The sequence below is a fragment of the Dermacentor andersoni genome, chromosome 10, assembly GCF_023375885.2.
Source record: "Dermacentor andersoni chromosome 10, qqDerAnde1_hic_scaffold, whole genome shotgun sequence".
NCBI lineage: Eukaryota > Metazoa > Arthropoda > Arachnida > Ixodida > Ixodidae > Dermacentor > Dermacentor andersoni.
In genome coordinates this window covers 121,265,240-121,280,445 of record NC_092823.1, presented here as the reverse complement: position 1 = coordinate 121,280,445, position 15,206 = coordinate 121,265,240, and the positions used below count along the sequence as shown (strand labels likewise).

Sequence of the window (15,206 nt, the reverse complement as noted above, 5' to 3'; positions counted from 1 at the left end):
AATATATGGCGAACATAAATGATAGGTCATGACACGAATGTCATGACATGCGCGTCATGAAGGTCATGAAACAGCCGCCTACGTCTTGGTGCTCTCATGGTCGTTTCGTTAACATGGTAGGCTCCCCGCTCAATGCTTCGCATAACATCGATTTCCGCAGAGTGTGGGATCTGCCGGCTTTTTAGGAGAAAAACTAATAAATTTATCTGAGAATCGACGGTTTGTCAAAGGGAACCATGGTTAGAGGCCGGCAATAAACGCTGCAAAAAAAAAAAAAAACGAAACAATACTGACGAGCTTGGCACCATCCCCTTTCAAAGCAGTGGCTCATAACATTGATCTACCTGTCTGATAAGCTATAGTGTGCACCCAGGGTACGGTACGGTACCCTGGGTGCACACCAAGGTACCGTACTTCGGTACGGTACTTGACAGCGGAGGATCGAGCCGGCGACATGACAAAGCGCAGGAGCAGAAGACCACAGCTACTGATCCATGGCGGTGGCTGCAACGCGTATCGAGAATGCAGAACGGTATTACAACTTTACGTGCTTGGCTTACAGTTTCCGCAAAAGAAAACGGTAAACTTGCACTGGACGGCGTATCTGTCTACGGGGAGGCGTTAGCTTTTTACGCGAGACACAGCCTCCGTGGCAGGGCGTTGCTGGAGATAACCGGGAGCCGGTCTGGGGGGCAGGGCGCGAAAGAAAAACAACAAACCGCGCCACGGCCAGAAGCAGACGACAGCCGCGACGTGATCTCGCGAGAGCGCGTCTGTTCGCTTTGTCTAGCTTTGTCGCCTTGTTGCTTTGCGCCCGCTTGCCCCGTTCACGCGCATGCGCAGCGGCCATCTTGCCCTCCCTCTAAACCTCCTTGCCGAACCGGCGTCGCGGTATAAAAGCGTCGCACGGGACAACAGCTGCGAGGGAGGCGTGTTCGTAGCGTCTGCAGCAGCCGTTGTTTCTATCGTCTCTCTGTAACCGGCGTGCGTGTGTGTTTTAGCACGTCAACTTTAGCGCCTACTTTCGGTTCTCCTATTTTTTTTCCCAACTTTCTTCTTCCTCCTCCGACTGTCGGCTGCATTCGCCTCTTCGTCTTCTTCCGTCTCCCGGTGATTCCTTCTTCTCTGCCCGTGTTTCGAAAGTAGCCCCCGCGACATCGACCCAGCGCAATGGAACGCGACAAGGCATCCGACCAGCTCAAGGAATACAAGGAGACTCACAAGGTAAACAGGCTTTGTTTCCTCGGCGAATACTTGAAATATCTGGCATACGCTTACGGCCTGAGGGCTATGACCTCGGCTGCGGTGCCAGTCAACATGGCTCGTCTTGATTATACGTGAATGTTTGTGTATTCATGTTTGCCCATCGCTGCTCAATTTCATGAGCTACCATTGTTCACTGTGCTTTACTTGGCCGGCAGCAGTATGATCGGGCCGTTCTTCTGCAGGATGGTCGCGAACGTGTTTACAAGTCGCGGACCCTTTGGACTTTTCCTCTGTGTTGGAACGACGCTCTCGCTTGAGTTGAGGAAACTTGTCACGGTTTAACGCGCACTTCTCAAGGTCGCTTCTGTTCGAGTTTCGCGTGGAGCTTCAGTGTCGACGAGGCATTAGGCGCCCAAGATTGCTCTTGCACATCGAAAGTTGTTTCCAGTGCACGTCTTTATGCATAGTAACCGGCGCAATACTGGCGTAATATTCTGTAGCTGCATTATGTCTTTTTTTAGTAAACTTAGCGTCACATTAAACTAGCCGTACGGCCGCGAGAGCAAGTTTCGAGACCTCGGATGCCACGAATTTTACTTCTATCGCCAAGGTATCCACACTGAAAGGCGGTACACGGCCAACGCACGTCCGTTCAACGCAACGCACTGCCACTTTCGACAACTGTACCAGAACAAATATTCAGTGTTTGCTGACATATCCGAGTTTGTGCTGCTCCTGTTCTACGACTTTATTTTTGACAGTGTGACAATTGTCACCGTAAGACACGGCCTACTTCGTGCAGTCCTTGCGTACACCGCTTGTAATCCCTGTAAAGGGTTTCTTTTCCTGCTTACTATAGCACATCCTGCTATGAACCCGTCTCGGTGGGGGGTACCTGAAGGACTGTGTGACAGCTATAATTTTCCGCGCGCATAGTCTCGGCTGAACAGCGCAAAAAAATAAAAAAATTGTGCGCAGCTTGCATGCGTGGGCACTTACACGCAGTCTGTTATTAACCTCTGGCACACGTATCCTTTTACTGTTGCGTGGGCCAGTTGAGAATGCTGCTTCTGTGCCGTGTAGGCTACTTTTACTTTTCACCGTTACGTGCCTTGTCTCGATTTGCGCCTAGCGGTTCGGCGTCTCCCGCTGGCTAAGACTCCAGCACTAGTGTCCATGAGAGTTGGCACAAAAGGCGGTTCAGCAATCATGGGAATGTTGGTTAGCAGTACAGGTGCAGATACAAGCAAGTGGAACATGGGAGCTGTAGTCGAACTGCCTCAAAATGTCCTCTATAGAGAAGCCTTGAGGCGTGTAGGGGGCATTGCTTAACATTCTATGATCTCCGTACTGCCCCCATCCGTTTTCAAATTGGTTGCTTCCCATCGACGCTGCAAACTGACATTGGCATGCAGGTCGGCCACAGCTTTCTCGTATTCTAATTTTTTTTTTTTTTGTGCGCGCACCTGTACAGATTAGCCTAAAATTCGTTCTTCTGGCTTCAAACGGCTTTTACTTTGTACATTGATCGTTCTCGACAAAATGTCTCATTACAAATCGGAGGTTTGCTATAATTTCGCATGTGTGCAGAGTCATATTGTCTTCTGCGTTTGAATCGGTGTCAATAAATTCACGAGGACGTCTGGAGCCACAAGCACGAAAATCGGACGAATGCAATGTACCAACCATCCTCGTGGTCCAAACTGAACGACTGTAATGTTAAAGTTATTTCCCTTTAATAATTTCAGTTTACATCGGTCTGCAATGACATCATGGCCGCCATCTTGAGATGCCAGAACGTCAAGAAGGCACCTAACCAAGAAACATTAACAGCACGACAACACGACTGATGCGCCTTGCACCGAGTTAGTTTGATAACGGTGATAATGCAGTGATAAACTGTCGCCGTAGAAAAAGCAAAGCATACCAGGTGCTGATATGGTGCCATGACGTGACTGTGGCCGCCATGTTCTGGTACTAACACTGTGTAAAGCTGCGTCCATTACGTCGTATGACAGCTATGTAGGAAACTCTGCGCCACTGTCAACAAGCACTTGTCGCCACAGCTGGCAACATTAAAAGATTCAGCGTAAATGAAAAGTGGAGACGCGCACTTCCGGCTTGCGCGAAAGACCGTCTGTTTCTTTCACCGGTGACCTTCGCGCCACAGACCGCCGGACTTGGTGGTTTGCTTCAAGGCTGGGAATAGAAAGCTCGACACGGTTGGGGCCGTACAATGGCTTCACGATGCCGGTGTCAAGAAAGATAGACGAAAAAAAAAAGTGGGCGGCTTTCTTCTGACAGTGGCGGCTACTCTTCCAAAAGCTAGCCTGACAGACACGTGACCTAGAAGCGAGCCTAATTAAAAGAAACGCACGCGAACGAAAACAAGCCTCGCAGAGCTGTCGCACCGCGAATGGCGTTTGAAGAGCTCGAGTGGCGTCGATGTGCGATAAGCGACTTGGAACGGAAATGGCTTTGCATTCGCGGGTTGTATTGTCACGTGATACAGGTATACCATGAATAACTGCGGTACAGACTTCTTCTTATAAAATCTCCCTTGGCTCCTTTCCCCCCCCCCCCCCCCCCCCCTTGGCTTCCTACATTGTGTAGTCAACGCGTTTGGCAAAGCATCAGCATTATAATTCGAATAGAAACGTCTGCGCTTCATTCTATACGGCAATTGGTCAACACGCCGCTGATCTAAAGCATACTTTTTTTTTTCATGACAGCAGCTTTTGTATTATGATCTAAAGCGTTTAGGCTGAATGCGGCTCGCGTAGGTATAAAAAAAAGTATCCTGGGGTATATTGAAAGTGCTGAACGCATACACTATAGATGACGTAGGCAAGCAACCTGTTTCACGCAGCCTCAAATACTTTAACACCAAGAAAGTGCGTTAATTTTAGCGAAAACTTTCGTTTCTCACTTTTTTGCTGCAATTCGAGTAAAATAGTCTGATGGCTTTTTCCATAACTGTACGGACAAAAAAAATTGTTGTATATAGGTCACTCTATTATGGGAGTAACCTTTACGCGCTTACTGGCCGCATTTTCCAGGGAGTGTAGGAAAGTCGTTCTGCAGTGCGGTTGGAACAGAACATAAAGTATATAGGGTGTCCCACGTAACTTGGGCCAAACTATAAAAATATGCAAAATGCCACGCAGACGGACAAAACCAAGGTAATGTTTGCCGTTGCTTGAAGATACTCGGTTCATTTTTCATTCATTTCATTTTTTCATTCATTTTTCATTTTCATTTCAGCTAATTAGTCTTACTTACTTAATGACCTTCTCAAACATTGTAATTCGCTGAAAAGTGTCAATGAGAAAATTGTCGCGCCACATGAAACACTCCCGATACAGCTTCTCGTTGCTCAATGCGTGTTACACATTTGTGACGTTCATTCATAGACTAATTATCGAATTAGGCGGAATGAAAAATTATGTGAGTATCTCTAAGTGACGGCAAACATTACCTTGGTACTGTCCACCCACGTGGTATTTGCACATTTTTAATGTTTGGCTCAAGTTAAGTGGGACACCCTGTAGATCAGCACTCTACATAAAACACATATATGTGGAACGACACGGCGCCCGCACTGTGCTCGACACATTCTAGCATGAGCTCTGCCATTGTTCATAGCCGTGGTCTCAGGGCCACTGAGCATGGCCTGATGGACAGCTGTATCTTGCTTTGGGAAACTGAGAATAATTGGCTCGCGCATGCGAGATCTGTTGGCTTACAGTTACGTCGGCGTTGAAGCTATACACACAAGCCTTAGTTCAGGAACATATAGGGAAACGAACAAAACTAATTTTGCTCGTACTCTTATCTTCACTTCACCCCATAGGAAATAACTCGATTTAAAAAAATTAAAAATTTTATGAATCGAAGAATATCATTGTAGTTTCTATTGAAAGAAATTTGATATCGTTAGTATAAATTTTCAGTTCTTGCTGGAAATATTGCCGGGCTCAACATTGTCAACAGATGTGTGGCCGCCTGCAGCTGCGATATGCGACCAGCTTTGTGAGCTGAAACCGCTGCTGCGTTTTTCTACGATTGTTTCAGCTTGTCATAGAGCATTATTCAGTCTACAGCAACAGGCCGCTATAACGTAATTCTTTCCGCTGTATTCTATTCCCTTTATCGCCGACCATTCACAACCCGCCGATCTCGTTAATAACGAGGCGCAGGGAGCAATAGCTTTGGAATATCATTGTATTTATTCCCAACAGCGCATACATATTGACAGCATGCAGACATAAAAGCGAGAAGACGCTTGACGAAGTTCCCACCCCTAGAACTATTACATTATCCCGACTTCAGCTTCACATAATCGCAGACGTCGGAACTAGCGCCATAATATGCAAAAGGTGGATGCCGTTACGCGAAATGGGTAACGCTCATGATGCACGGGGTCAAATCTAGGACCTTGATACGTAACTAAGTTTTCCTGTTGAACGTTTAGCCTCGCTAAACACTTTTATTGAGGGCATGCGTATTTAACCTCATGCGGACGTTTAAAAAAGTTTCTTACAGACGATGAATATACTTACAATTAAAGGAAAAGTGTTTGGGATCTGTGTCTGTCTGAGCTGTAGCCCACAGTAGAAAGCGATATGCCTGTTCATTTTCAGTGCGCCATATTGTACTTTCCGTGGTTATGTATTCCCATTGTTAGCCAACAAGGAAAATATTGGTGTTTGATTTTCTTCGAATTTACTACTTGCGCGCCATTATACGTACAAGCTATCGGAGCACCATAACTGGCACACTCCTCGTGGCAACATCTCCAACGTATACGTACTTTAGGCTTATCTTGGTATGCCCTCCGAGACGGCCGTCTGGCTCGAGCGCTTTATCTGTCATTCCCGTTGGCCACTCCCGTTATCAGTCGGGCGCGGCGTTTGCGACGCGTGAAGTGTTTTGTTTGCCATTACTGGCGGCGTAACTTTTATTGCTAGCCCTGTTAGCGAAAAGACAGTTGCACATATCGCACATACCGCATATCGCACACTGAGCAAGACAACAGCTGTTCGGTTTTGACGTCCTGTTGTGGCGGTGGGCGTTATCCTTAGGCTTTCGCTTGGCGCCAAGTGTGTAAGGTTCTTGTCTTGCTCTCTAGTCTACACTTCACGTTTTCATAACATGAGAGAAAAATGTGTGGATGATAGTGGAAGTCCTTTCGCGTTCACTGCCCTTGTCGGCGCTCCTTCAATGGCACACCGTAGTTGTACACTGCAGACTATAGTTGTACTCTGAGCGGAAAGTTGTTGTGCACGGTAACTTATGTGTGGGTGCGTATTTTCGCATTGTATAGGTGACAGGCACTTCTTACCTGTTATCAAAACAGCTAGCTCGCAAAGCTATTTTACCTGGGCAAACAGAATATTTGCAAATTAACTGTTGCTAGTTGCCTGTATAGCCACAAATAATGGCAAAATGAGGCCTAAAATATTTGTTAATGAAAGGGGAGTTTAAACGAAGCAACAATATGTAATCTGTGGCGTCAGGTGTCGCGTCAAGGCGTGTGTAACACGGTGTGTGACGCTGAAGTTCATGCGCATATTGCCCCTGGAAACCCTAGGTAACATCATTGCTACCTTCAGACGTAAAAAAATAACCAAATAACCCAAGCCCATGCAGATCTTGCTATTTTCATGTTTAAGGTACAGAGCACCACCGACCTATAGAAATATGAAAAATGCTCATATTTTATACGTCACCAAAGCTTTTTCTTTCTTTTTTACCACACGGGTTGCCAAGTGGCATTAGATAGCTGCAGGGTTTAGAATGTACAGTGCGATATACTCTTATACATCTCGCTTGGCTGGTAAGGAAAAAAATATATCGCTAAAGCATTTGTATTTTATTGAGAGAAAAACAAATGCTGATAGGACGCATTAGGCTGATTTTTATGCAATAATTATAGTTAGCATGCAATCATGCCAAAATTCCACTGTAGTTGTTGGCTAAACAATTATTTCGTGTTCCCTTTAACAGGGAGAACGTAATCTGCAATTGCCTGACCTTTCATTATAATTTTTTTCTCTCATATCCTTAGGACAATCCTGCAGTTTATTTTCGTATATTTGTGCACTGGTTTCCGGATATGCACATGTTTTCTTCTTCTCGTTTTCTTTCCTCCTCTGCGCCAAAAATTTCGAGAACTGCGGCTGAAATTTCCGGACCCCCCCTCGTTATCCGCCTTCTGTTGAACTCACCGCAAATCCGGTAAATTCGGCGTCTCGACCTGCGGCAATAGCCGACTCCTGACCACGTTACGCGTGGTCGCTGCAGGCTCCTTTTAGGCCGCCGTGCGGGGTCTCATTTTGCAGGGGCAGTTAAACCGTCGTTAGCACAGCTGTTCCCGATATAGAGTAATGACCAAAGGTATACCGTATTGTTATTGGTGCGAAAACATATGTATGTATATACTTAACGTCTCCGTTTATAAAGCTACCACGTTCGAGTTTGTGCAAAATTGTTACTTGTTAAAATTCATAATACAGAGGAGGCCCCACTGTTGAGTCGCGGAAGCTCCTGTTATGACACGTGTAAAATAATGTACGTTTAGAAACGGAGGCTCCGGATTACTCGGGAATGAGCAAAGATAATTTCCTTCGGGTCTATACAGACATTTGAGGACATCAGTAACAGTTTGGTAAAGATAATGGCTCTGTAACATCAAAAGTACGCAAACACTGCAGAAGTAACATTCTATAGGCAAAAAAAAAATTACATGACCACTTATTGCGATACAGAAACGTGTGCAGTTGCACGTTACTATTCTTTTTTTTAATTGTGTAACCTAATCGAGTAACAGGTTCAATATTCATAATGGGCGCTTTCGCCTCCAGGAGAACAATCACGGATAACATTCTTGTTGCCGCAATTTCGCTTTACACCTAGTTCAGGTAATGGTACTCACACTTGCCTAGATTCTTAAATTTCGAGCTAGCTACCCCATTCCGCGTTTTTTTTCTCTTGCTTTCTTTTCTCGGCATATATTGCATCTACAGATGACATGACTATCGGCTAACCTCTACAGTTACCGTAACTTTCTCTTACACGTGTTTTGTGACCTTCCTTGCCATACGTTCTTGGTAATTGTCAAGTTACTGGACGACGCGTAGACAATCTGGTTTGAACAGCTCGACGGTGACGTAAGAGGCTATTGTCTGAGTATGTTTTTCATAGCTCGGAAGACTGCGATATGATATATATTCTGCATTATGAGATTTCGGCCTTGCAGTACTTTTTTATTTTTTAACAAGAGGTATCTGTATGCGAGTACCGTTTTTCTGTGCTCTTTTTCTTTACACGATATACAGCGTGCTATTTTTGTCTGTATAGTAAGTACTCTGAACGATGCAAACTGTATCAGATGTTTTACTTTAGTTCGAGTGGATTTATGAAACGTCGGATGCAGCATGTGGGCATATCAGCCTCTCAGGTGCACCTGAAGAGGCGTACACACACGAAAAATCGCAATGTCCGCGTTGCACATTATTCACAAATTACCGTCAGTTATTTTATTCATATCAGTAGGCATGTTTCCATGTTGAAATTAAGTGGAGCAGCAACGTATTTCCTACGGCTGGAACCACTTTATATAGGTCTGTTTCCAAAATCTGTGTGCTACATAAAAGATACATTAGCTTTCCAGTTAAGGTCGTCCCGAATTGCTAGCGACCTTTAGTGATACTTCGCTCAATGGAATGTATACTCGGTAGCACATTTTAGGGACTGCCATTACGGACGGAATTCTGGGGCCATGTTACACAAATAAGAAGCAATATTTTTGACTAGCTGCTTCAAGAGCAAGTAATTTCCGCACGTTTTCCATAAATCTGCCCGAAAGGACGGAACAGTGCTATTTCGAATTTAAAAACGTCTGTCCGAATTCAACGCAAAAAAGTGCAACCGCCACTGTATGAGGACAAAGCCCCGGTATAACATTGCTGATATACCGGGGCCTCGTCCTCAAATACTGGCAGTATCCGCCCGAGCTTGGGTGTTTACGTATATTTTTTTCGTCGGGTTTAAGGACAAGTTAAATCGGAGTAAGCCTCGAATTCAGAAATGCAGAATGCATCGTGCCTTCGGCGCACATTCAAACCTTAGGTCACCAAAATTTCTCCGTGCGGTGTCCCCCATAATCCACTGTGCAGTTTCAGGAAGCATCCCTCCAATTTATGTTAACTTCTGTGATCTAGTTCTCTATGTACTCGTGTACATGTGTGTAATCCCCCAGCATGTCGTGATAGTTCTGCTCCCATGGAGGAGTGAGACTCGTTCCGATGACAACCAACTTCGCACTGAATGCCTTTCGTTTCGAAACCAATGCGTTCTTCTTGCAGCTCGCACACGTTGATACGGTATTTCTTTCGACTGTACACACGTCACACTTGTCAAGTCTGAACTGACAGGCCAGAGAAAGATATACAAACCAACGATGCCGTGTTGCCCTACGACTAACATTCGACAAGATATAGTGTTCCGACGCGTTTTCTTCGGCGAAGTCGCGTATATGCTTTGTCGCAGGTGCATGCAGTCTTCAAAGCGTGCTGTACCTAATGCTTAGTCCATTTCTTGCGTGTTTTTTTACAAGTCGTTCATATGTCTTGGAGCGCCGCACAAAAGTCAAAGTGCGACTTTTCATCCGTGAACTGTCACGCGTGAATGTAACGGCTTCGGGAAAGAAGTAGAACAGTTCTTGGCGCAGATTTAGGTGACACCTGCTATGCGTGAAGTGACTGGGCTTTCGATAGCGCTCCATAGACGGAAAAAAAATTTAAGGCACGAGCTTTGGAATGCGCAGCTCTATTTCGGTGGGGACGCTCGCTTCATCATCGGCAGCATACTGCAGAATGCTCACTACATATAGGCGCAATGGAGAAGCAGTCGGCTAATAAACTAATCGAACCGCAAGAATGTGAAATCCTAAGGAAGTTTTAATTCAAAGGGCGGCCCCCTATTGCTTGCAGCCAGTTCAGGATGTGATTGTAATAAAGCCTTAGTACTAGTCGGCGCTCATAGCATCTTCATTTTGACGGACAATTCCAGCAGAATATTTTATATTTGTGTTAGGCATCGTACCACCTACATTTCCTTCTGCAGTATAGATGAAATGTACACATTCTGCAGCACTGAATGCTGGTCAAATATTGTCCCCAGGGGCACAACTCTGTACAACTGTCATTCGCAGCCATGTCAGCAGCACCACCTCTCATCCGCTGCGTCGGAAATCTAGTCTGATTAGCGAGAACTGAAATCCTTCGGTCTAGCAGTCATCGGCTATTCCAATTTACCTATTTTTTTCTGTTTAAGTATTCTAGTAATCCTCGGTAGTATACTTCAGTGCGTTGATTTCAATTCGCAGCTCAGCATCTGCTTTACGTAGAATCTTTGTAGTCTAGCTATACAGCTACACAACCTGGCCACGTACACTCAACACTATGTTGACTGCTCCGGTTTTTTTTTTTTTTTTTGCTTTTTTAGCGCCATTTTCCCCTATTCTCCCTTCCTCTAGCTTGCTGCTTGTGTCAGAGAATTGGAGCCCTTGCTCCAACTCCAGTCAACCGTGTCTTTCCCTCGGGTATTTTACCCACTTAGGTAGAAATCTTTCTAGTGTCGGTGTCTAATTTCGTATGCCGTTCTGTCGGGCTCATTTACTTAGGCTCGAGTGGTCTGGTCAAATGCACTAATGAACCTTATCTCTTTGCCAAAGTGCGTCTAATCAATGCGACAGATCGTGCCTTGCGCTAACTCATCTGGTAAGCGACATGTTAGTGCAGGTTTGTCGATAACGCGCCAACCACATAATCATTCTCCTCGCGTACAGCCACGACCACCTGCCTTCCGATATCATCGCCTCAGCCGACGCAACGCGAAATAAATAAAAAAAATGGCGCCGGCCTTGTCCGCCCATTGTGGTGGTCACTGGTCCGCCCTTCCATTCCGTGCCTGTTGATCGAGTCCGTACGCACCCACGTGACCGTGCGACTGCGGTGTCCGGCTGTGTTTCACATTGACACCGTCCTTCGGGGATCGCTCAAGATACGAAGCTACGTGCGGTCCTTCTCGGTCACTTCACGTGGAACTGGAAGCAAGAAAAGAAAATCGGAGGAGGTGCGTCTCTTAAAACGCCGGTCTCTAGATACTGTTGTCGCTGGAAAGGCACGGTCCTTTGCTCGGTCCATTGTCTTGCCTCCACGAGTCCTTGCGTCGGCACGAACAATGCGCGGACTCGGCATGCGCCTTGCGAGACCGTATAGACGTGCTCCTGTAGATCTGTGGCGCCGAGTCTCCAAGCACTGACTATACAGAGGCCAGTCTCTTAGACTTTGGACTCAATACAATAGTGGATTCGCTGTTGCTGTGCATTTATACGCAGACTCGATGAAGAGCGCCTCTTTTCTTTGTCCTTTTTTTTAAAGGGTCTTAAATCAAGCAAAAATGAATCTTCCCTTCATAAATCGGATTATATTATAGAAATCAAGACTGTTACACTGAGAGGAAATCTTTCGGGACAGCTTCCTGCTCACTGAATGGCAACTATTAATCCTGTCTGGTCGCAGAATCGTGCGAAGCCAAGAAATTGAAACTACCTAATCTTCACTTCCAGTTCTGCGTGTGCGAGATGTCAAGCTGGTTCTGCGTTTTTGACGCGGCTGGTAATGTGAGTCTTACACGAGTGAGGCCAGTACCGCGGAAGAAATTATAAAGCAGCTTGACTCATTTCCCGCTCAGCACCTATAGATAACGGGCAATTGCTGTACCCGGCATGTTTACTTAATTAGTTTCGGTTTCGCTTCCTTTCGCAACTGCGTCCACCGCCCTCTTTCCGTGCACTTGCTTGCCGGAGTACTTCTCTTCGCCATTACTACCGTTTAACCACATTGTTCCTTTTTTTTCCCCCGTGCGATTAGTTGACGTACGGTGAAACATTCAGTGAAGGCGTAGTAGTTACGTACCGCTGGAGCTGCCACGCACACCGAACAGCCCCAGCCACGCAACTTATCCTCGAACCGTTCCAATCCGGCCGCCACGTACGCCATTCCCCCCCTCCCCCAAGTGGCTCTCTGCTTGTCAGTCGCGAGGAGGCCAGACTGACCACCTCCTTTCCCGCAGGGCCCATGTGTGCAGTGACCGTTCAGTGCGCGTCCATCTGGCCGCGCGCGGTTTGTGAATGGTACACGCATAGCCTCGAGACAGGCTAGCGTTTTGCATGTCTACACCTGTCCAGCGCTCACGACAGAGTATCTATACCCATTGCATGGGAAGGTCGACCTGTATGCCGCTCTCTCGATCCTCCTTATCTGTGCCAGGTGGCGTTGACCCCCCCCCCCTTTTTTTTTTCTTCGGCCGGTGATTGGTTCGTTGCGTGCGTTGTTTTCTAGGACGCATCCGGTGTGTCGGCGATCATTCGAGGCGTTCTTTCCCGCCACACTCGTGCGACGAGCGTCTGTCCAGAAGTTGCGGTTTATACATACGTATAGTATATACAGAGTTTCAGCGAACATGCATTGGCGTTCTAGATGTGTGCTTCAGTGCATGTAGAGACGTTTTGTTAAACAATTACCTGGAACGCCAATGCATTTCTCCGCAAAGTTCGGGAATTTGTAACTCGAAACTGGTGTCATCTTGAAAATTCGTTCTAAGTGGATCCGCCTTGCGAACTCCACGGCTAGAATTTGTAAATTGCAATATGGACCATAACTTAATTACTTAAAAACTTAATTAGTGGATTTTTCTTAATTAGCCGATTTCGCATCTCAATTTATTGTGCAAGCATTGTCCGCCGCTTCGAGTAGACCAGCTCATGAACTAGAATGTTGATATCTGCTACAGGTAACTTTTAAAGATTTTTAAACGCGCTCGCTGAAACAACCTGTATGTATATACATGCAGATATACCGTGGCCAGTTGCGCGGTGATCTTGCGCGTATTTGCGGGCTTCGTTCACTCTAGGGAAAAGGCTTATGTAGCACATATTAAGCAGCACCAAGCTGTGTCGGGAGTTTTTCATGCTGCTCTACAATTTTCTCACCGACACTTTCCATCTAATTATAATACTTGGGGAATTGATTAAGACTAGTTATGCAATTAAGTGGAATGACCAATTAATATACTGAGTATCTCTCAAAGCGACGGCAAACATAACATTGCTTCTGTCTAGCTATGTACGTGGCATTTTCATATCTTTCAATCTTGGTGCATTAAAATTGGGACGCCCTGTATATAACATCACTTTATCGTGTACACATACGCGCTAAACAGCAATTCATACACTACTGAGAACCTAGTCGCATAAACATACCGGAAAAGGAAAATTAACACAAAACTCAAACCTTACTACATGTTTGCTGTACAATTTTTCAGCGCCTTTAAAGTCGTCTTATCTACAGGCTCACATTTATTCACAATAATACGTTTATAGATTGCGCTCCAAGAATTTGTGTGGCGGTTAAAGTCGTCATATTACACAAGTGAATAAGGTGGAATGGATAACATAAAGTATAAGGTAAAGCTTGTAACATAAAGTAGTCTAATCAGCTCAATCGCAAGGAAGGGTGCAAACAAGCGCTGTTTAGTGAAGCGGGCACTGAAGTTCTAGATTGGCAAGTTCCTTCTTTTTTTTTTTCTGGCCACCTGGAAATAAAAAATACTGCGCATAAACGACCATTTCCGAGTGATGCGCTCTAACGAGGTGATTAGTTAGCGCTTGTACTTCGAACTTTGCGTTGCGACTGTGTTTATTTGCGTCACCTTGTAACAGGTGTGTCTAATGCACTGGGCCATGAAAATAACTCTTACGATTTAAGATCCGCTGCATGACAACCGCCCATGCAGCAAGCAGTTAGGCCTACCTCCTGGCGTGGAAAAATAAGAATATTAAAAATTCTCGACTGCTGCAATGCATAAGCGCAGGCCTTCGGACGAGGTCGATCGCCCGGTCTAAGCACGGCCGACGCAGGCGAGCACTGCAGGTATCGGCGAAGAGGCGTGGCAGGGTAGGCATTTCAAATATGTATGTACAGCGCAAAACACGCTGGAATGCGGTTCGTCGGCGAGACTCTGCAACGCCGTCGCCACGGGCGAACGAAGCGATGCCAACGGCCAAATCAGTCGCAAAAGCGCCGTTGAAACCGCGCTTCGTTATTTTTTTTCTGCGTCCCACTGCTTTTGCAGCTGTGGGCAGATGGCCGAAAAAAAAAATGTTGGCATTGACGACCAAGGATATTTTTCAGCGAACGCATGAGTCTCCAAGCGTCGGAAGTATCGGCCGCGTCCCCGTAGCTGCGTTGCTGTCGCCCACTTAGTATCTTAAAATTGTAGTGTCGGATCGTGGTCCTAAGTGCATGGCAAGGTTGCCAGAACTTGCTGCTCTTTGCAGGTAGCAAACTTGCGCGTCTGCTGGGTTGGTCGCCGCGTTGGCTATGGCGGCTCGCTGCTGAACGTAGGTTACGCGTTCGAGTCCCGGCTTTCCGCGGCCCCATTCCCGTATCAGCGGAAGCCGCTCGTGCACCACGTGTTCCGTGCATATTAAATAACCCGGCCCAGCTAGTCTGTATCAAACCGCAACAGTTAAGGCGTCCCTCATATATCTCGTGCTAGGTTCTTTCTGACGTTATAGGTTGTCAGCAATAGCTTCACCAATCGGGAATCACTGTTTGAACAGAGTTGCAGTGTACCGTTTCCTTTCGGCGCACAATGTACGGCAGACGTCAAGTCTAGGGATCACATGATGTGAAAAACAAAGCGAAAACAAAAGCGGGATACTTAAGCCACCTTCGAACACCTTTTGATGCACATACATGCGCAGCTTGTGCTACATGTGCGAACAACACATCCTTTTGCGGTTGTGCTGGCTACATAAACAGTCACAAACTGCTCGGCCGTACGCCCTTTCCTCAGATCCCAATGTCGTCCGTCAACTTTCGACGCCGACTGTATGCTTTAAACGCCCGCTTCATGCACGCTGCCCC

General features: G+C 46.3%; 1 protein-coding gene across 3 annotated transcripts in view; it reads left to right on the top strand.

The window, feature by feature from the left end:
* Positions 1-904: 904 nt before the first annotated feature.
* Cat (Catalase) overlaps positions 905-15,206 on the top strand; it is a 64,190-nt gene continuing 49,888 nt past the window's right edge. For all 3 annotated transcript variants that reach the window (XM_050192429.3, XM_072285019.1, XM_050192428.3), the window contains exon 1: positions 905-1,224. In XM_050192429.3, coding sequence (XP_050048386.1) covers positions 1,171-1,224 — 54 coding nt within the window. In that variant the 5' untranslated portion in view covers positions 905-1,170. The remainder of the gene's footprint in view (positions 1,225-15,206) is intronic.